This window comes from Somniosus microcephalus, chromosome 7, assembly GCF_052327205.1.
Source record: "Somniosus microcephalus isolate GS21.2 chromosome 7, FLI_Smic_1.0, whole genome shotgun sequence".
Taxonomy (NCBI): domain Eukaryota; kingdom Metazoa; phylum Chordata; class Chondrichthyes; order Squaliformes; family Somniosidae; genus Somniosus; species Somniosus microcephalus.
In genome coordinates, this window is record NC_140993.1 from 116,491,307 (window position 1) to 116,513,993 (window position 22,687).

At 42.9% G+C, this 22,687-nt stretch overlaps 1 protein-coding gene across 14 annotated transcripts in view; it reads left to right on the plus strand.

Annotated features, from left to right (window-relative positions):
- Window positions 1-261: 261 nt before the first annotated feature.
- dtna (dystrobrevin, alpha) overlaps window positions 262-22,687 on the plus strand; it is a 364,320-nt gene continuing 341,894 nt past the window's right edge. For 11 of the 14 annotated variants that reach the window (XM_085992861.1, XM_085992862.1, XM_085992864.1 and 8 more), the window contains exon 1: window positions 265-419. In XM_085992861.1, coding sequence (XP_085848987.1) covers window positions 403-419 — 17 coding nt within the window. In that variant the 5' untranslated portion in view covers window positions 265-402. Of the gene's footprint in view, window positions 420-22,687 lie in introns of all 14 variants that reach the window. The other 3 variants (XR_015079004.1, XR_015079005.1, XM_085992871.1) reach the window with 2 other exon arrangements.

Genomic DNA, 22,687 nt, shown 5'->3' on the forward strand with positions numbered 1-22,687 from the left:
TTGTCTTGTGAATTGAATAATCACGATTAAGGAAAACATATTCTCTCATCATCTTCTAATCATTTAAACTGATAACAGAACTGATTTATACTATTTTTATACGAGATTTTGGCGTGAAGCCAGAAAATGGGGCAAGTCTAACGATCAAAAGCATTTGATTGGTGAACTGCACGAAGGCATTTGCCAGCAGAACTCCATAGGAATGTGGGACTGGATAACTTAGAGTTAAAGATAGAGACTGTGTGCATATAGTAGCCTGAGCCAGGTTCTAAATTCAGCAGTCTGTTCAGCTTTCCAACAGGCTGTTATCAAAAGTGCCTTCAGCTCTCTGCATTAAGACCAAAAGATTCTTGTAAAAACTTTTAAGTCTCTATATTCAACCAGAATACTTATGAAGACAGAATGGTGTACACAACAGAGTAAGTTTCTGTTTAAAGTTAACTCCTTTTTGATTGTTCATTGATCCTTTTGTTACATTGTGTTTCTCTGGTATTTAAATATTTTTCTATTTTAAAAAGCTTCAATTAAAGGTATTACAAATGCTGTTTAGTACCTCCTTTATCACGCGTTTTAAATGGTGTTGTTTTATATATTAGCTTTTCAAAACGTTTTCTCCGTGCTGCAGATGCTCTTAAATGGAAATTCCCCTTGCTTTACTCTCTTGAAAGTGTGGCATAATGACTATAAATGGCATTTCTAAACTTACTGTACTTAATAGATTACTGTCAATAGAATGAGAACTTAAAACGGTCTCCTTTGTCACTTTCAGACTATATATTTATACATCTAATTACTATAGTAAAGGTAAACAAACAAATATTGCTGGCTGTCAGATAGTCAGTAATAGTATATTAAACCTTCTCTTCCTTTTTAGGGATCCATGCAAAGTGTGTTTATAGACAAGGGTGCGTTACAGAAACTATGGGGGGAATTTAAATCTCCCCGAGATGGGTGGGAGAGGGTCGGGGTGTTAAAAATAAAGAATCGTGTAACTCGACACCAACCCGCCACGTACACGCCTGCCACCATTTTTACGGAGGCGCGTTGCGTGGCATGTCTGTGTCCCAGTTCTTGAGACAGGTCACCTCATTATAATATTTCAATCAGGCGCCCACAGTGCAGTTGGGAGCCTGATTTAAATTGAATGCTGGCTGGCTAGGTTTCCAAGGCACAGGAATCAGCAGCAAAATGGAGACAGTAACAACTGGATCAAGCAGGTAAGTGCTTTTGGTAGCACTGCTTGTGAGCCAGAAGGACCAGGAGTGCTCCCCCGGCCCCTCAAGCAAATCTTCTACTTCAACCCCCTTACATCCCTGGCATAGGGCCTTCTAAAGTCCCCAAACCTTCACTAGAATAAGGTAATCAGTCCTGGAGACAGTCGATTAGCTTCTCTAGCCGGAGTGGCTCTAATAGGAGCCGAAGAGTTTAAAAAAAGATTCTTTGGTCCCATTTGAGTCTCCGGAAGACTCTGCCTTAGAAGGATAGATTGGCTTAGGCCTGTCACAGCTATGCACATGGCCCTGTCCCTGAAATTTGAGGGCTGAATCTGAACTCCCGAAAATGGGTGGGTTGGGGTCAGGTCAAAGGTTAAAATTCAGAAAATCTGAAACAGGAAGCCAACCCACCTCAAACCTGCACCCTTCCGGTTTTAACAGAGGCGGGCCGAGGGCAGGCGACCAATCCGCTCACGGGAGGTGTGTTGGTCATTTAAATATTATAATGAGGCTACATGCCTTCATTTTAACAGTCATTCTATTTTTAACTCATGTCAGCTGGGTTTCCCAGGACTTGGGCAACCCAGCAGGTGAAAGGAGGTGAGAAGGGTTGAATTCATGAGGTAAGTAACTTTACTACAACTCAATTGAGCTGTAGCTATTAAAAATTATTTTGTTTATTTAAGTTCCTTTCATTTCTAGCTTTGACTGCACTGTATATGCACTTGCTTAATTTAGAATCTTATTAGCAGCTATTGCTCACAAGAACTTCAGGAGTATCTGGTATCCATGATGGAACTTGACCATTTGCTTTTGGCCGAATCATTGTAAAAGTAAATGGTTAAAGCAGGTAACACAGCACATCTCCATTGAGAAAATCCAGCCCATGGTTATAGTGGAAGGTGATCCCACTACTAAGCCTGCCTTTAGCTTTTAAAATTCTGGCATGCATAAAATTCTCGGGTTTTTGAAAGTTGAAAGTGCAAAGATGACACTCTGTCTTCACTTTCTCATCACTTTAATGGAAAGGGGTATAGTGGTCATAGGAGTGCGTAACTTTTATTTCGAAGGTCATGAGTTTGATTCGCATGGCCACTGGTCGCTGCAAGTTGCAAGCTTCAATTAGGCAAATTCTACAATTCTTAAGAATAAATCATTCATAAACCTAATCCCATCCAAAACTCTGCTGCCTGGATCCTAACTCGCACCAAGTCCTGTTCACCCATCACCCCAGTGCTCGTTGATCTACATTGGCTCCCGGTTGAGCAACACCTCGATTTTAAAATTCTCATCCCTCGCCCCTCCCTAGCTCTGTAACTTTCTGTAGCCCTGCAAGCCTCTGAGATCTCGGTGCTCCTCCAATTCTAGCCTCTTGCGGATCCCCGATTTTAATCACTCCACAATTGGCGGCCATGCCTTCAGCTGCCGAGGCCCTAAACTCTGGAATTCCCTCCTTAAGCCTCTCCGCCTCGCCACCTCTCTACCTCTCTTTCCTCCTTTAAGACGCTCCTTAAAACATACCTCTTTGACCGTCAAAATATCTCCTTATGTGACTCAGTGTTAAATTACAGCAATTCGCCAAGGCTCCTTCAACAGCCCCTCCAAAACCCACGACCTCTACCATCTAGAAGGACAGGGGCAGCAGGCGCATGGGAACACCACCACTTCCAAGTTCCCCTCCAAGGCACACACCATCCTGACTTGGAAATATATCGCAGTTACTTCATCGTCGCTGGATCAAAATCCTGGAACTCCCTCTCTAACAGCACTATGGGAGTATCTTCACCACACGGACTGCAGCAATTGAAGAAGGCAGCTCACCACCACCTTCTCAAGGACAGTTCGGGATGGGCAATAAATGCTGGCCTTGCCAGCGACGCCCACACCCTAGGAATGAATTTAAAAAATGTAGATGCAAGTTTGGACTGGAAGTGTAGCACTTAAAGGATACAAATTCAAAATTATGAGTGTGTAGCAAGAGAGATTAGAAGAATTTTTGAGGGAGATATGTGGAGCCCACTCCCAGCAAAAGCAGCTTATGCTTTATAAACACAAATCAATTTGGGTGGCACTTGATGATATTGTGCTGCAAAAACCATGAATATGATTTTTGTGGAAAGCAGCCAGTTGAGAATGAATAAACATGGATTTTCCGACCAAAAACAGTGGTAAAAGTGTGTTTATTCATTCACAAATGGATAAATAGTTGAAAAAGAAAAGAGTATGGGGAAAGGGCAAGAAATTGGATGTCTCTTTTAGAGAGCAGGTGTGATGGCCTCCTTCAGTGTTGTAAAATTTTAAGATTGTAATGTGGAGTTAGTATTAAGTATTCAAAGGCTTTGTGTTATGTAGTTGGGTAAGGTTACAGAAAACAATATACACTGATATTTAATATATTGCCATATAAGTACATATAATAAACTGCAATTTTACTTTGTGTTCAAAACCCTCCATGGCCTTGCCCCGCCCTATCTCTGTAACCTCCTCCAACCCTACAACCATCCGAGAACTCTGCGTTCCCTCACTTGCAGTCTCTTCTGCATCCGTGATTTCCTTCGCCCCATCATTGGCAGCCGTGCCTTTAGCTGTCTAGGCCCTAAGCTCTGGAATTCCCTCCCTAAACCACTCCCCTCTCCACCTCTCTCCTTTTAAGATGCTCCTTAAAACCTACTTCTTTGATCAAGCTTTTGGTCATCTGTCCTAATATCTCCTCGTGTGGCTCAGTGTCGAATTTTGTTTTATAACTCTCCTGTGAAACTTGGGATATTTTACTACATTAAAGATGCTATATAAATAAGTTGGTGTTGTTTATTGACCGCAGATAATTTATTTGTAAACCTACAGCAATTATATATGAAACACCTTTAAAGCAACTGTATTGACTAATGTAATAAAACTCACTACGCATTTGATTTGAGCATAAAGCAAGGCTTTAATCAACTTGTTTCAGAACATGGAGGTCTAGTTGTACTTCACTAGTACCTTGTCTGACAAAATGTCCCTAGCAAGCTGGGGCCGGCGCCCAAGTATTTATAATCCTTGGATGGCGCCACCAGCTGGCCGTCCAGCATTATTTCACGAATAGTTTCTTGATGAATTATGAGATTTATAACATTGACCACCTGCTGCATTGCAATTATTAAAGATATCGGACCAGAAATTCGGGTCGGAGGCTTCCTGCGGGTGTAAGCCCCCGAGCTGCACTTACCTAGAGTGCCGGCCTTTGTGCTGTGGGCCCGCATGGGATTCCGATCCTGGGCCTCCTCCAACTGCCGGCGCGCAGTGCTTTTGTATCCCAGGGGCACAGTTAGTTCGAAGCGTACCCTGGGATCACGTGGGCCATGGAGAGCCAATCGTAGCAGGGAATCTCTATTCATAGATTTGACAGGAAGACCTGTCAAATCTGTGAAATAGAGATTGGCCCCAAAACATAACTAAAACTTCAAATACATTTTTTGAAAAACATCACATTTTTAAAATAACTATTTTAAACAATAATTTAAATTTTTGAAAAAATTAATTACAGTTTTTAACAGGGCTAAAAATAAACTTACCTTTTAAAGTATTTAAAAATAATAAACCTGTGGAAAAAATGTTTTAATTTTACTTAATTCACCACTTACCTTGTTAAAAGCAGGCCTTGCGACTGCTTTTTAAAAGCGTAGCTGCTGGAGACATACCCTCCGGAGAAACCTGTTTTTAAAAAAAAAAAAAAAAACGGAAGTTCCAGGCGTACGCGCTGCCTCTCCGGCGCATGCATTCGACCTGTGACTCCCTTCAAGGGAACGGAAGTTCCGGTTTCCCGCGCATGCGCAGTGCATGCACAAAACTGGCACTTTCGTTGGCCCTACGCGTGAGTACCCAGCCATGATCTCATTGAATGGCGGAGCAGGCTCGAAGGGCCGAATGGCCTACTCCTGTTCCTATCTCTATGTTTCTATGTTTCTATGTACTCACCTGTGGGGACCCGAATTTCTAGCCCACTATAAATATTTACCTCTACTACTTAATAATATGTGTGTAGAACAGTAATTTCATCAACTAAAACTACAGCATGCTCTTGAAAAATATTTTTGAACTGATTTAAAACCATTCACACCTTCTAACTGCGGGACCACACCATAAAACGATTACAATAACTAACTAAATGCTAATGAACAAAAATCTTCATCATACACTAAATAAATGATGGAAGGATGTGGTTTAATGTTTGTAACCTTGATATAATCTGCTTGAGCTTTGCTTTTTAAATCTACAATGTCACCTGAACTCTATTGGATTCTAGCCTGTAATCGCTCCTTGCTGTCTATTTGCTATACTGCAGTTTGTTGCATGGTGTTCTCAACATATTTAATTTGGTGATTAATGCAATATTATTAGTACCTGTAGTAAAACTGAATTTACAGGATATTTACTGCCCCATGTTTAAGTTAGGAGCTTTGAATCCCTGAGTAGCCCAGCCGATTTGACAGGTTGAGTTTCAGCAGCTCATGGGGCTACAGGATGGAGTCCTGTACAAAGGTGAGGCATTCTTTTTCAGTGAGGTGATCGAAGGAAAGTAGGACTTAGACCAGTTCTTCCCTCACCACTTAACTGCCAGTCCTTGGGTTAATGCTTACTGACACCCTTCTCATTTTCCTCTGTTATTGGTGTCCCTCCCATTCAAAGCTGGCCACGGGAGACAAACACAGGATGGAAAGTTGCCTACATAATACATGTCGTCTTCATGTTGAGGATTGCCTTCTCAAGTGCTCTCCTCCACCCTTGACAATTAACCTTAAACTTCAATTAATCCAAAACTCTAAGGCTTAAATCCTTTCAAACATCAAATTCCTCCTGTCCTTAGTAAGCTTTACTTGCTTCCTGTTTCCCTGAAGGGATAATTACTAGTCCTAGCCCTTTTCGGGCTACCCCAGATCAGGCGTATTCCCCAGACGTTCACCTTCAACTAAAGTTAGAGCTAGCCGAATCCTATAAGACGCTTAATTGGGTCTAAAGGTCCAGGCTATCTCTCTCTAAAGGAAAGGAATGACTTGAAGATGTTACTGTTTTCCAGATAGCACTTTTACTAAGTTTAACTAGACTGTAACCTTCCGGATATTATGAGGGTCTGGAAACCACCCCCCCCCCGGCCAGAATTCTGCAACTCCTCACAAAAAGAGTGTACAGAAATTGAGTTCGCGATTTTGATACAGAAATACTATTTGAGACAATTCTAAAAATATATAGATTTATTTAAGAGCCGACATACAGTTAACAGCTAGTGAGTCAATTGCGACTTTAACAGTTCAAAATACAAATAGCTTACATTTCTTATTCTCAGAGATCCTTATTCTCAAATCTTAACTTCGTACATTTTTACATTTATTATTTCTAATCCAGAATATCCACAAAAATCAAATAAGAGTACCTCTTGATCCCCGAGACTCAAAGAGTTAAATACTTACAGAGCCTGCCTCAAGTTGAGAATCGCTTGCCCCTTCCAGCGACTTCTGACTTTCTATTTGAAAGCTCTATTTTTATACTTTTTTTTAGTGGTTCATTGTTTGAAGTTTCCTGCTAATTATCTCTAGTCATCATCTGTTGAATTCTTTCTAATTTTACTGTCATTTCAGCTGTTAACTTTCAGAATCCTGTCTGCTGTATAGGTGTTTCAAAACTTATATAAAATGGTTATTACAAATTTATCTCTTTGATGCCATTCTTACGAAGGACTTCAATTCAATTCTTAATAATAATAATAATTCAACTTTATTGTCATTGTACAATGCACAAGTACATGAACAACGAAATGTGATCTTGCAAGCTCCCATGAGTCCAGTACAAATAACATTAACATTAAACGTAAATAGCACCGTCCTGGGAACGTAAATAGCACCGTCCTGGGAGAAGCAAAGCCGCTGCGTCTGTGCGCGCCGCCATTCCATTTCGGGCCTGCTCACTGGTTATAAGCAGACGTTGTGTCTACTAACTGTTCCATTTTCAATACAAACACAATGTGATTGCTTGGTGTCATCTATTGATATCATATCTACAAAGTCTTCTGTTGGTATCATATTTACAATATGTAAATCAAAACCACTTCAACCAGGGTGTTCCATGCATTTCTTAGCTACTTCAATTGGTTGTATATATAATTGTGTTTCTTGTTTCTCATTTGATGTTACTTTTATCAAAGGCACATGGTTTTTTAATGTTCTGTGTTTATGTTCGAAGTGTTAGTTTTTAACACTTTACTTGGGCATTGCTATTGTGTTGGTTCCAAATTGCAGACTCCTTGGAAGCAAGCCTTTGCTTTTTCAACAGGGCCTTTGCCTCAGTATTAACAATCAATTCCCATTTCAAAAGCTTGTGTGGTGTTTACAACTTTTGTGTTAACACTTCATCTTATCTCAGAAGCCTGTATTGACAGCTTGTGTCGTTGAGGCTTTTTAGATTTTTAAACCCAGTATGTCATGTTTTAATAATATCAGAAATCTGTTCATAGGATGGTGTATTTTTCTGAAATATGGCTTTTCCTTTACATCCCAATGTATTAATTTCAAGGTCCTTGTCTATAAATTACTCCATGACCTTGACCCTTCCTTGCTAAATGTCCCAGCAAGCATCTTCCACTCTTCTGACTCTAGACTTTTTTGCTGCTCCCTCCACTTTACCATCGATAGCTGATTTTTCAGTCACTATGCCCTTGCTCTCTGGTACGTCCCTAAATCACCCCATCTTACCACTTCTCTCATTTACTTCAAACATTTGTTAAAGACGGATAATACTTTCGACACCTCCACCACCCCACCCCACCCCCAATTCAATTTGTCTCACCCCCTGCTTGGGGTACAGCTTTCTCCTCATTGATAAATGCATTGACACGTTTCTCTGATCTAAGGGGTACTTTACAAATCTAAGTTGTTATTGTTTTTGTCTACCCCAGGCAATAATCATAGAAGTTGTTCTTTAAGCTCTTATTGTACTTCAAATAAAGTGCGGTAATTCTACCTCAGATTTCGATTTGGAACCGTGCACTGCAAAAAATGTATTTTTTTTATTTCATAAAATTAAGGAAAACAAAGTTTAAGAAACTCTTTCAAGCAGTAAATTTGTATATTTTAATTTATGGTAAATGTTGAATTTTAAGTTTGTTTTAAACTATTTACAGTAGTTTTGCCCCAGTTGACATTCATATACCCTATATACTATTAAAAGAATTGCTTTTACTTCTTCTTCTGACCTGCTGATTGGCCTCTTTGACAAATGTTGCCTTCTGGTGATCAGCTTGGTCAGTGGGAATCATGTGCCCCCCACTATATTATGCTTGATTTGGTCCATGAAATATGACTCATGGTGAATCGCTAGATTTTGTTTTCCAATAATGTTAGCTAGTCTTTCATCTCCCCTTTTTCTAGCCCCATTCCTGCTTTATCCTTACCAGCCTGAGCTGCAGGTACTCCCTAAAGAGACAAGAGTGTCCATCTCACTCCACCTGGCTTCTTGCCACTAGCTCTGAGTGCCCCTGGTCTAGGGAATAGGGCCTTGAGTGGTGAAATGGTGAGCAATGGGATGCAGGTGTATTAGTTAATGGGAATGTAGCTGGAATATGGAAAAGGATGACCCAGGCCAGGAATAGAGCCAGAATATTTACTGGGAGGACTGGGAGCAGAGCTGGAGCATTTGGCCAGGCTCATCTGGGCTGGGAGCCTAATGGAAAGAAAGAATAAAACATTAATTAGAACTGTTTTTCCTTTTCTTGCTGGAGCTGCAACAAACCTCAAACAACAACTTCCACACATCAACAGGGAGGAAATAAATAATGAATGCATCTCGGGGGAAATAAATAGTAAAACACTTGCTAATTTTAAATAGAATTACTCATGGTTTAATATTTCCATTGCCAAATACTTTTCTGATTCTTGAATCAAATTACTGCAGACTGAAATCTGAAACCTAACAATTAAATTTTTCAAGCTTCTCTTTGCTATTTGTACCAATCTACAGAAACAAGCCCAAGTTTAATAATTTGTTATAAAGTTCAACCATAGGAAAATTATGAATATATTACAATAAAATTATATAGATTCTCAAATTTAAAAATAACAGTAGCTACAGGGTAATGCAAATGTTTTTATTACTTATTCAATATAATTTTAAAATAGTTTGAAAAACAAACTAGGGTGCAGGCGATGCTACTAAATTCTACTCTTCAAATATTGTCAGCATATTTCACATGCTTTTGATACTTTTTGAATTCTTCAGCTATTCCTATTTGCAGAATTTATGAACCATGGTGAGAAATATTATACGAAATGAACAGTAAAAGAAAAGGTGTGTGATAATAGAAGTAGTTCACTGCAAATGTAAAGAATGCAAAACAAGTTTAGAAAAATAAAGTCTAATGTACAAAGGATTTACTTCAACTTCATGGTTTAACTGATAAGTATACCCTACAGGAAATATAACTAGCTGATTTTCCTAGCTTTTAATTTGATATTTTAATTCCACCTCCCCCTGGCAATTTTCTCTCCTGAAGTATGAGGACATGCTTGGGTAAGGTTTAATGAATGCCAGCAACCCTCCCAATTAGCTTTACCCAATTTTTGCAACTAAAATTAATACCATTTGGGATCTTTCTGGGACCAGGAACTATAACATTGGCAATTATAGCAAAGGACATATTTTAATATTGAATAAGGCAAATTAAGCCTTGATTATTTCTCATAAGGTGATCAATGAGTGGTAATTTTAACTTTCGGTGATGGCAAAGAACAAGCGATATCAGATCGGCCACTTGTTATACACACTGCCGATTCTCCTTGCCATTGAAATCAATGCACAAATGTTGAAGTCAGTGGTACAATTCCCATTCCTGCATTGGCTGACACCAATTTAGCTCAAACCAGGGACCTTCCTAATATGTATGGACCAGAAGCACACCACATAGTGTACTTACTCAGAAAGTCACTGTTTATACTTTTTGTTAATTAAAGTTTTAGGTGTGTTCAGGAAACTTGAGGTTAAACACTTCCATGTATTTTTTGGATGGAAAATGAAATGCTTTTTTTTTGCTGATGCGTGTATCATTACAGTACCATGCTGCAACCTTATCCAGTCTGCCCAACTCAATTATTACCATTTGGGATTCTTCTGGGACCAGGACAGATGGCATATTTTAGGATTGAAGAAGGAAGTCTGAGTCCTGTCTGTTTCTGGGTAAAAAAAGCTGTTGGATGTGTTGGGATCTTCAAGAAGGTTGGTTCCCCAGAGAAAGTGGGAAAATTGCTAACTATAGTACAAGTGATGCACACATTTTATTACCTATCAGTGTTATTTCAAGTTTACTAGGGCTGCTTTAAAATTTTAATGAACAAAAAAATTAGAATAGGCTTTTACAGTGACTCAAGTGAGTAAATGGAACATGTGAACATATCAGGAAGGTCCATGGTTTTGAATGCTTTTGTGCTGGGTTAGCGTCAGCTATTGTTGCCAGATGCCTGTTATGGGGTACTTAAAAGACCCTATGGCACTATTCAAAGAAAAGCCAGGTGTTCTCATAGTTTTTCAGCCAACATTCCTCCTTCAACTAACATTGTTCCCTCAATTAACCCCAGCAACAAAAATCCAAGGAGGGCCCATCAGCAGTGTCTGTTGAGGTAACTTCATGCTCCATGGTTGACTGCAGACTTACAGTCGAGGTTACTGTATATTGAGAGAGAAGTCAGGAGTAGAAAGCCTAATTTTGTACCACTTATTCCAGGAATGCTGAAGCCAATTTTAGTATTCCCATTCCATTTCCCACCTAAGTTCAGTTAACTTAGCACAGATCGAACCTGTGACCTCTTCAGTCTGTAAGGCTCAGCTACTTATTGGAAAAATTCATTGAGCCACTGGAGGAGCCATAGTTACAATTTGTATTGAAATTCTGGTTAAAATAAAACATTTCCACCTAACCTTCCATTCCATTTTTCTATTTGGAACCTATTTATGCCATTGAGTTCTAGTACCACAAAAAACTGTAGCAAAATCGTGCAGCAGTATTAACCAGTTAAATGAATCAGAGTAAGAGTTGTATATACAGTGAATTTGTGACTGAATACAGTATTGCAAGTGCAGCTACATGCAGTAGTACAGCAACTTACATTTATGTGACAGTTCTTGCGTAAAAGAACATTTGAGTGCTAGAATCATAAGTTTACAGCACAGAAAGAGGCCCTTTGGCCCATTGTCTTTGTGTAAATTCTTGGCTGCAGAAATGCAGAACTAATCCCATTACCCAATGATCTCCTCATAGCCCCGGAGCTTCCTCTGCTTCAAATATTTACCCAATTTTCCTTTAAAGGATGGAATGGACCGTTCCGTCAACTACTCTCTGTAGCAAAGCATTACGTACTCGAATAACCCTCTGTATGAAGACATTTCTTCAAATCTCTCTCCTCACTCTCTTAGTGATCATTTAAATTGAGTGCATTGTAACATTGAGAGTTTGTAGTTAGGTGCCAAGCAGCAAGGCTCCAAACATGCATATGATTAACTGATATTTATTGTTTACCAAGTATTTTTGATGTAATTCTAGGTCAATCATAACACAGGAATGGGGTAGATGATCCAGTTCTGTAATTTATCTAGAGGACTATTTCAGCAGGAAAACAGAATTGTCTGTATGAGTCAAAGTCATCACTGCCTTGTATTTCTTTGCAACTGATACCCTCCAGGAAGCATCTGGTGACCTTTGTCATATTACTCTGTTAGCTAACCATTAAACAAAAAAAGTCACTGATGCTCTTTTCAGTTCATTTCCTTCTCAGTGGAACCAGATGTGCAATGAGAGAGAGAGCTATCCTTTTCTACAGACTGGGCTATTATCTGCAAAACTTCCTCTTCGTGCAGACTCAGGGCTTTCAGTAGTCCTGCAGTTGCATTTCTCTGGTGTTGGTTATGCGTGATTTTATTTATTTGCAGGCAGAAAACACAATGGCCTGTAATTTGCGGTCAGCGGTAAAGCAAAGGTGCTCACCGCTGACCTCGAAGAAAGTTGCCCACAGTGATCTTGCAATCTCAGTGGCGAAAATTTGAGATTTCTCGGCATGTAATTGATTGTAGCGCTGTGAATAGCAGATTCCCAGAGTGATGCAGCCATGACATCATCAAGCTGTCTAAGCAGCTAATCACATTGAAGAATTCTCACAGACAGCAAACCAGGAAATAAAAAAGTAGCTTTTATCCTCACTTTAAAAAAATGTTAGCAAGCAAAATAAAGATTGGGACTTTTACATGGTGATAAGGTAGAAGCTGAAATATCATGAACAAACTTAAACATTTTTTTTAATTGTAATTTTTATCATAAAGGCGAAATTTGACATTCCACAAATATAAAAATCTGTTTTTCAGGGCCAGACGGCTGTTTAGCAGTCAAGAGACTGTTAAAACCCCAGTTACATCTATTCCGACAAGGATTAACATTTAATGGGGTATTTAATAATGATATTAGCACAGAATAGCTCAAGTTTTCGTCAGTTCCACTTAATTCACAGACTGCCGGCTATGCAGGTGGGAGGTAGTGTGGCGGGCACTGTTCCACTGTCCAGCAAGTGTCGGAGCAGTGAATTACTGACCGCAACTTCAGGATTTCTGCGTCTAGATGTGCATGCACTAAATCCTGAAGTTGCGGTCTATTTCAGAGGGGTAATGACAGCGAACGCTGACAGTTCATCATTACCCACTACAAAATTCCAATTTGGTCTCCAATGTTACAGGAATGTGACTGGCATGGATATTTCCTTTCCCCCATACAGTGCATGCATCCCATGATGATGAGGCCTGCAGATGCACTGTCCTGTTGCTTTAATATTTATGTTCATTAATTCAAATTATTGGATAATTCAAGTCTTTTTAGCACAAAAGAACATTGATTATCAGGAGTAGACTGTCATTCATAACCCTTTGTTTTGCCCCCAAACATTGGAGACCAATAGGGAAGTTGCTTTATTCATTTCTTCAGTGGTGATCAATTGAAGTATGGGTCACAGAGGTTACTCATGAGGGCTATGCACTGCAGTTCAAAAGACCTTTCCTTTCCCTCCGGGTAAGCACCACAGAGGCAGAATGAGAAATATCACATTATTTAGAAATACAAACTTTGTTAAAGTCGAAAAATTAGTCAAGCCAAACACCCCAGCAAGACAAGCAGCAGTTTTGGTCCACATTGTTGTCATCCCAACAGAAAGCTTTGCCACACCCCACATTTCTAAAAATAAAATGATTTCTCAAAGAAGAAAAGTTCAAAGTGATTTGAAATCAGATTCCCATTAGCCTAATATGTGCTCCAACTTGTTCCTCAAATGAGTACACTGCCAGAATAGGCATTCTGTAACTGGAGAGAGATTTTAGAGTACGTGGGCAACATTATGGTCAATCTGAATGATGGTTAAAGGGCTTGAAATCAAGAACAAAATGAAGAATTCGATTCCTTATCAATACTTGAACCTGGGTAGTACAGTACTTTTATATTGAAGGTACTCCTCTGTACTTTGTTCTTCCTGCTTAATTAGATATTAAATTTAAAACAGTGACATCTGTTTGGCCTGGAGGTTTTCTCTGACTGAGTGTCTTTTATGAAGAAAGCTTAGGCTAGACAATGTGTGCACATACATTGGAGGAAGAGCTAATAATACTGAGGAAAAGCAACTGGCCATAGAAGGAAGAAAAAATCTAATTAAATGTATCACCAGGCATAAAACAGGTTGAAAGCATAGCAATATAGTAGTGGGTCAGCCTGTGTAGGTGTTGGTCCCACTGCTAAATTCGTGGGGCCCATTTTTTAGGAGTTCCAGGCAGATGCCTAAAACAGACATTCGGCCCCTTGAATATGTTAATGAGTGGTCTAATGCTTCTTGATGGTTCCCTTTAGAAAACTAGTCACTGATGAGTGGGGCAGGTGTTGGGCCTGTCCCGCTCAGGATTCTTCAGCAGCCCCTATGGCTGCCAACTAAAGGTAAGTTTAAACTTTTTACAAAAAATCTTCCTGTCAAGCCATGGGTACCAGGAGTGCTCCTGCAAATCCACAGGTGTCGGGATCACCCCTCCCCCACCAGAGTTTGCTTCAATCCCTCCCCCTTCCTGGTATTTACCTGAGGGTCACTGTTGGCGAGGCAGCCGGCCCTAAAACTCATCAACAGCGCTGTGTTTAGAGGCATGACCAGCGTCAGCAGCTCGCTCTGAGTATGTAGAGCGATAGAAATTGGTCCTCAGGCCTCTCGGTACGGCGCAGAGTCTGGGCTTGAAAACCGGCACAGACTAATTTCTACCCTGTTGAGTCTTTTTTTACCCCGCCAACATCACCACCTCTTTGTCATTATCAAAAATGGCATTGTCACAGGCCACAACCACTTTAGAGATTGTAAAGGTGCCACTTGGAACAGCACCCACACTAAGAACCTTGTATTTTATTATTTAATAATAAACCTTACCTTGATGCATCTTTCAGATACATGACATATGGAAAACAGGCTGTTTCAAGTGACAGCTTCTAGACCAGGTTTTTCAAGTCAAAGGTATCCTGGATGCTTGCAACAGGTATCTTGTCAGCAGAACAAAACTAAAAACGAAAGAGAGTGGGTTATTAGATTAGAAGAAGGATCCACTGCATATGCCATCTGCAGTCTTGGGTCTTTTTTAGCCAGGAGACATGTGATTCCCAGAGTAGTATTGTTCATTAAAAGTTAAAATGAGGAGTTCAAAAGACAATTAACATAAGAACATAAAAAATAGGAGCAGGAGTAGGCCATACAGCCCTTTGAGCCTGCTCCACCATTCAGTAAGATCATGGCTGATCAACTCCACTTTCCCACCCGATCTCCATATCCCTTGATTCCCCTAGAGTCCAAAAATCTATCTATCTCAGCCTTGAATGTGCTCAAAGACTCAGTATTCACAGCCTTCTGGGGCAGAGAATTCCAAAGATTCACAACCCTCTGAGTGAAGAAATTCCTCCTCATCTCAGTCTTAAATGGCCTACCCCTTATCCTGAGACTACGCCCCCTAGTTCTAGACACTCCAGCCAGGGGAAGCAACCTCTCAGCATTTACCCTGTCAATCCCCTTCAGAATCTTGTATGTTTCAATGAGATCACCTCTCATTCTTCAAATCTCCAGAGAGTATTGGCCCATTCTACACAATCTCTCATCATAAGACAGCCCACTCATTCCAGGAATCAATCTAGTGAACCTTTGTTGCACTGCCTCCAAGGCAAGTATAACCTTCCTTAGATAAGGAGACCAAATCTGTGCACAGTACTCCAGGTGTGGTCTCACCAACACCCTGTATAATTGTAGCAAGACTTCCTTACTCTTACACTCCAGCCTCCTTGCAATAAAGGCCAACATGCCATTTGCCTTCCTTATTGCTTGCTGTACCTGCATACTAGCTTTCTGTATTTCTTGCACGAGGACACCCAAATATCTCTCAACACCAACATTTAAAAGTTTCTCACCATTTAAAAAATAGTCTGTTTTCCTATTCTTCCTACCAAAGTGAATAACCACACATTTCCCTACATTATACTCCACCTGCCACCTTACTACCCACTCACTTAGTCTATCTATATCCCTTTGCAGACTGTTTGTGTTCTCCTCACAGCTTACTGTCCCACCTAGCTTTGTATCATCAGCAAACTTGGATACATTACACTCGATCCCTTCATCTAGGTCATTAATATAGATTGTAAATAGCTGAGGCCCCTGCACTGATCCTTGTGGCACCCTACAGCCTGCCAACCTGAAAAAGACCCATTTATCCCTACTCTCTGTTTTCTGTCCATTAACCAATCCTCTATCCATGCTACTGTATTACCCCCAACCCCGTGAGCCCTTATCTTGTGTAATAACCTTTTATGTGGCACCTTATTGAATGCCTTTTGGAAATCCAAATATACTACATCCACTGATTCCCCTTTATCTACCCTGTTAGTTACATCCTCAGAAAACTCTAATAAATTTGTCAAACACAATTTCCCTTTCATAAACCCATGTTGACTCTGCCTAATCATGTTATGATTTTCTAAGTGCCCTGATACCACTTCCTTAACAATGGACTCCAACATTTTCCTGACGACTGATGTCAGGCTAACTGGCCTGTAGTTCTCTGTTTTCTCTCTCCCTCCTTTCTTGAATAGAGGTGTTACATTTGCTACCATCCAATCCGCTGCGACCATTCTAGAATCTAGGGAATTTTGGAAGATCAAAACCAATGCATCCACTATTTCTGCAGTCACCGCCTTTAAAACCCTAGGATGTAGGTCGTCAGGTCCAGGGGATTTGTCGGTTTTTAGTTCCATTAATTTCTCTAGTACTTTTTCTCTACTTATATTAATTACGTTAAGTTCCTGTACCTCATTAGACTCTTGGTTCCCCACCATTTTTGGTATGCTTTTTGTGTCTTCTACTGTGAAGACAGATACAAAATATTTGTTTAACGTTTCTGCCATTTCCTTATTCCCCATAATAATTTCTCCTGTCTCAGCCTCTAAGGAAGCAACATTTACTTTAGCTACTCTCTTTCTTTTTACATACTTGTAGAAGCTCTTACATTCTGTTTTTATATTTTTTGCTAGTTTTCTCTCATTCTATTTTTTCCCTTTTTATCAATTTTTTGGTGATCCTTTGCTGGTTTCTGAAACTCTCCCAATCCTCAGGCTTGCTACTCTTCTTTGCAATATTATAAGCTGCTTCTTTCAATCTAATGCTATCCTTAACTTCTTTAGTTAGCCACGGATGGATCACTTTTCCCGTGGAGTTTTTGTTTCTCAATGGAATGTATTTTTGTTTGGCTATTTCCACAGAAGGTGGTCAATGCCCTATTTTTAGTTTTCTTTCCTCTTGTTACTGTTAGCAGTAGATTCTGATTTTTCATTTGGTTCAAATTATAGCTTGGTGCACACAATAGTTACTTGTAAGGGCAGCTGACTTCCACAGTGAAAGAACATTAGCTTTGTTTTGCAAGATCAGGGTGAAAAAAAAGTTTGTTTCAGTCCTCTATAACATGAACAGCTGGATCACGGCAACCATGGCAACAGGTCACATGATTAGGTGTATTAGATTGCCTGGCAGCAAGTGCACTGAGGAACAGGAGGAGAGTGTACACAGAGGCCTGGCCCCAAAGATGAAGCATTGTGTTTATTTTAAGTTGCATGTACAGTTAAACATGGTCAATACTGAATCTTCTTGCACACGTTGTTCCTGCATTGCTGAAGCAGCACTATTTGGACACATTATTGTTTAGGTGTGGGGCTGTATATCAGGTAAGAACAAATGGATTTCATTTTGAGAAGCTGGAGGTTTAGGCCCTGTGAATGATGCCTTATTACTTCATGTTGTTTAGTTTTCGAAGTTGGATAGCTGTCGGTGTATAACCTATTTTAGCTTTTGACATAGATTTGGTTATATTACAAATGTGTTCAGGACCTATGCCCAGGCAAACACATGCAGTTCTCAATTGTAGACCACTGTGTTCTGTGATTTTAGGAAGCAATGCTATCAGTAGTAAAATTATCATCGATTCTGGACCTAGTTCAACCATAGTATACAATTCTGGCTTTTTATTAGGCTTTCACAACCCCAATAAACTGTCAAGATAATTGTCATATACAGGGATATTAGAACTTAATGGCTACAATATTATGTGGTATAGATAAATTAATTCAGATTATAACTTCAGAGTAAGCAAGGAAAGTAGGGCCAGAGGACATAAATGGAAAAAGTATGTTTGCAAAAGATACCAGGAAAAATATATTGACTTAAGAATTGATAAATGTTTAGATTGGCTTGCCAGGTAGATTAATAAAGTCAAAAACAATTGTGAATGTTAAAAATACAGTTGAATACCTTGATGTGGAAGTTTGGGTGCTAGAGGGGTGAGCTTTGATGACAAATGGCTTTTTCTCCTCCTTGACATCTCATTTTCTTATGAGACCCCTGTCAAAAAGAGGGTCATTCATAAAACTTCTCCCATACAGATCAAGCTAACAGTTTTACTTTCAGCTCTACATAACTAGATCTAATTGCCGTCAAACTTTTATCGTGCTTTTAAAGCTTGTTAACTTAGCAAAATAGGTTGTTCATGAATGTAGCTTTGACAGTTGTAATAACAGATAAAGTAACACCAGAAAATGTGGGTTTGTATTTGACTTTTTTTATGTTTATAGCTTCCACTGCTAAATTGATCTTGCACCGTGTTACTTTCTCAGCAATGTATTTAAAAAGCTGCACTGGATCATTGATTGACAAAGGCAGGTGTGTAGAAAGAACTGATGTTAGAGGACACGGTTGTAATGGATTTGCAAACCTCAAGGGAACTTGGGCTGGCATTTTAACCACAAGCCTGTTCTTGCGTAGAACAACTGAACTGCATTTCAGTAGAAGGTCACTGTAGGCATCATTGAGTTCTGTACATAAGTCATTTTTATCTTTTATATGTTACTTAAAGGGATGGAAAGTCAAGAGGGAATATTTTTATTGAAAGTACGAAACCAGGGATGTCAAACTCAATTTAGATGGTGGCCTTGATCCAACATCCTGGCACGTGGCGTGGGCCACATTCAGCAAAAATTATTTGGACACGCTGGGGTATCAGTTTATGTTTCGCCCGTAAAACGGTTTCATTGTATACCGTTTTCTAGGTGCGAGATCCTGCACCTAATCCGCGCCAGCAGCATGGTCACCGCCATATCACTGTCCTCACTGTTTTAGGCATACCCGCCAGCTGCCTGAAATCAGCGTTGGATCAATTTAAATAAGCAAAGAAGAGTCCGCGCCTGTTTCAGGAATCTTCAGCAAAATGTGTGAAAAACTAGGTGGAGTATGTGCGGTTCTCTATCTGTCAATCCACCAGAGTCTCGATCTGTCAACCCCCCCCAGAGTCTCAATCTGTCGACCCCCTCCCGAGTCTCAATCTGTCGACCCCCTCCCGAGTCTCAATCTGTCGACCCCCTCCCGAGTCTCAATCTGTCGACCCCCTCCCGAGTCTCAATCTGTCGACCCCCTCCCGAGTCTCAATCTGTCGACCCCCTCCCGAGTCTCAATCTGTCGACCCCCTCCCGAGTCTCAATCTGTCGACCCCCTCCCGAGTTTCAATCTGTCGACCCCCTCCCGAGTCTCAATCTGTCGACCCCCTCCCGAGTCTCAATCTGTCGACCCCCTCCCGAGTCTCAATCTGTCGACCCCCTCCCGAGTCTCAATCTGTCGACCCCCTCCCGAGTCTCAATCTGTCGACCCCCTCCCGAGTCTCAATCTGTCGACCCCCTCCCGAGTCTCAATCTGTCGACCCCCTCCCGAGTCTCAATCTGTCGACCCCCTCCCGAGTCTCAATCTGTCGACCCCCCTCCCGAGTCTCAATCTGTCGACCCCCCTCCGAGTCTCAATCTGTCGACCCCCTCCCGAGTCTCAATCTGTCGACCCCCTCCCGAGTCTCAATCTGTCGACCCCCTCCCGAGTCTCAATCTGTCGACCCCCTCCCGAGTCTCAATCTGTCGACCCCCTCCCGAGTCTCAATCTGTCGACCCCCTCCCGAGTCTCAATCTGTCGACCCCTCCCGAGTCTCAATCTGTCGACCCCCTCCCGAGTCTCAATCTGTCGACCCCCTCCCGAGTCTCAATCTGTCGACCCCCTCCCGAGTCTCAATCTGTCGACCCCCTCCCGAGTCTCAATCTGTCGACCCCCTCCCGAGTCTCAATCTGTCGACCCCCCTCCCGAGTCTCAATCTGTCGACCCCCTCCCGAGTCTCAATCTGTCGACCCCCTCCCGAGTCTCAATCTGTCGACCCCCTCCCGAGTCTCAATCTGTCGACCCCCTCCCGAGTCTCAATCTGTCGACCCCCTCCCGAGTCTCAATCTGTCGACCCCCTCCCGAGTCTCAATCTGTCGACCCCCTCCCGAGTCTCAATCTGTCGACCCCCTCCCGAGTCTCAATCTGTCGACCCCCTCCCCCGAGTCTCAATCTGTCGACCCCCTCCCCCGAGTCTCAATCTGTCGACCCCCTCCCGAGTCTCAATCTGTCGACCCCCTCCCGAGTCTCAATCTGTCGACCCCCTCCCGAGTCTCAATCTGTCGACCCCCTCCCCCGAGTCTCAATCTGCCGACCCCCCTCGAGTCTCAATCTGACGACCCCCCCGAGTCTCAACCTGACGACCCCCCCCGAGTCTCAACCTGACGACCCTCCCCCGAGTCTCAACCTGACGACCCTCCTCCGAGTCTCAATCTGCCGACCCCCTCCCGAGTCTCAATCTGTCGACCGCCCCCCCCCCTCCCATTGAAAAACTAGGGCTGTTTTCATTAGAACAAAAGAGACCAAGGTTGATTTGATAGAGGTGTTTGAATTTAGGAAGGGATGGGACAAAGTAGATAGAGACAGGCTGTTTCTAGTCATTGAAGAGTCTAGGATGAGGAGACATAGATATAATAATATATATATATAAAAGGATATGTCTCTCTGTCTCTCTGTCTTTCTGTCTGGCTAGACAATCAAAAGTTATAGAGCGTACCTACACATATGTTATATCAAAAGAAAGCTCATCATTAGGGGACTCTTGTAGGCATATTTACATTTTGGTTGGACAAAAGTTGTGCTGACGGTATCCAAAAAACGATCAAAATTCCACTCATTATCCGCTCATTTGCATCGAGTGGGGGCGGGTTCATTGTGTGTGCGGGCGGGCCATCCTACAGTCGCGTGACAGGACAATTGACCAATCCTACACTTCAGTGACCTGACGATTGACCAATCGGTGCGTGTGTGGGCGGGCCTTATTCTGAACTGAGGTGAGTGTCAGCCATCTTGATTCCTAACTACTAACTATTGATTTATTTTTCCCACTTTCTGTGTGTGGGGAGGGGATTTTATCCAGCACAAATTTGGTACTTAGGAGCCCAACTAGCTCATTATATAATTTGCGTGTAATAAATGAGTCCAGTATGTGATTTATTTCTTGGGGCCACGTCAGTGCGGGGGCCCGGGGCCTAGGCTTCTCCAACTGCCAGCAGCGCAACTCCAGTCCCAGGTTCCCAGCCTAGACACGGACCAACACGGTCAGAGGGGAGAGGGTCTGCTGCCTCCGCTCCATTCCCGGGGTCGGTAGGTGGGGAGGCTTCATAAGCAACTGGGGTAGGTCGCAAGCCCCGAATAATTATCTGAAGGTCCCGTGTTTGCAGCTGAGGGGATTTCTTCTGCTGAGAGCCCCAGGTTAACGGCAGCCATTTTTGTCAAGGAGGGCGAAAAGTTTCAGTGCGACGCCATTTTGATTCAGTGTGTAACAGAGTGCATGCGCGGCCATCTTAGTACAGGAACATAGAGTGGGTGGGGCTTCAGTGCTCCCAATCGGGTCCTGGACAGACAAGCGAGTGTGTGGGCGGGGCCTTTCCAACTGAACAGCAAGCGGCGGCCATTGTTTGTGATACAACACACTGACAGGTGAGGACCCCCTTTTTTAATAAAAAGATTGGTGAGGTTGTAAAGTGTCTGTTATAGAAAGATTTACCAAAAATGTTTTATAAATACTTTAAGTTTCATGTTTCAAGGTATTAAAAGGTAGGCTGGGCCATGTCAGTGCAGGGGCCCGAGGCCTAGGCTTCTCCAACGGCCGGCAGCGCAACTCCAGTCCCAGGCTTCCGGCCCAGACAGGGACCAACACTGGCAGAGGGGAGAGGGTCTGCTGGCTCCCCCTCTCCCTTCCCCCCCCACACACCCCCTTCCCCCCTCCCACACACCCCCTTCCCCCCCCTCCCACACACCCCCTTCCCCCCCTCCCACACACCCCCTTCCCCTCCCTCCCACACACCCCCTTCCCCCCCCTCCCACACACCCCCTTCACCCCCCCTCCCACACCCCCCCTTCCCCCCCTCCCACACACCCCCTTCCCCCCCCTCCACACACCCCCTTCCCCCCCTCCCATACACCCCCTTCCCCCCCTCCCATACACCCCCTTCCCCCCCCTCCCACACACCCCCTTCCCCCCCCTCCCACACACCCCCTTCCCCCCTCCCACACACCCCCTTCCCCCCCCTCCCACACACCCCCTTCCCCCCCCTCCCACACACCCCCTTCCCCCCCTCCCACACACCCCCTTCCCCCCTCCCACACACCCCCTTCCCCCCCCTCCCACACACCCCCTTCCCCCCCTCCCACACACCCCCTTCCCCCCCCTCCCACACACCCCCTTCCCCCCCTCCCACACACCCCCTTCCCCCCCTCCCACACACCCCCTTCCCCCCCTCCCACACACCCCCTTCCCCCCCTCCCACACACCCCCTTCCCCCCCTCCCACACACCCCCTTCCCCCCCCTCCCACACACCCCCTTCCCCCCCTCCCACACACCCCCTTCCCCCCCTCCCACACACCCCCTTCCCCCCCTCCCACACACCCCCTTCCCCCCCTCCCACACACCCCCTTCCCCCCCTCCCACACACCCCCTTCCCCCCCTCCCACACACCCCCTTCCCC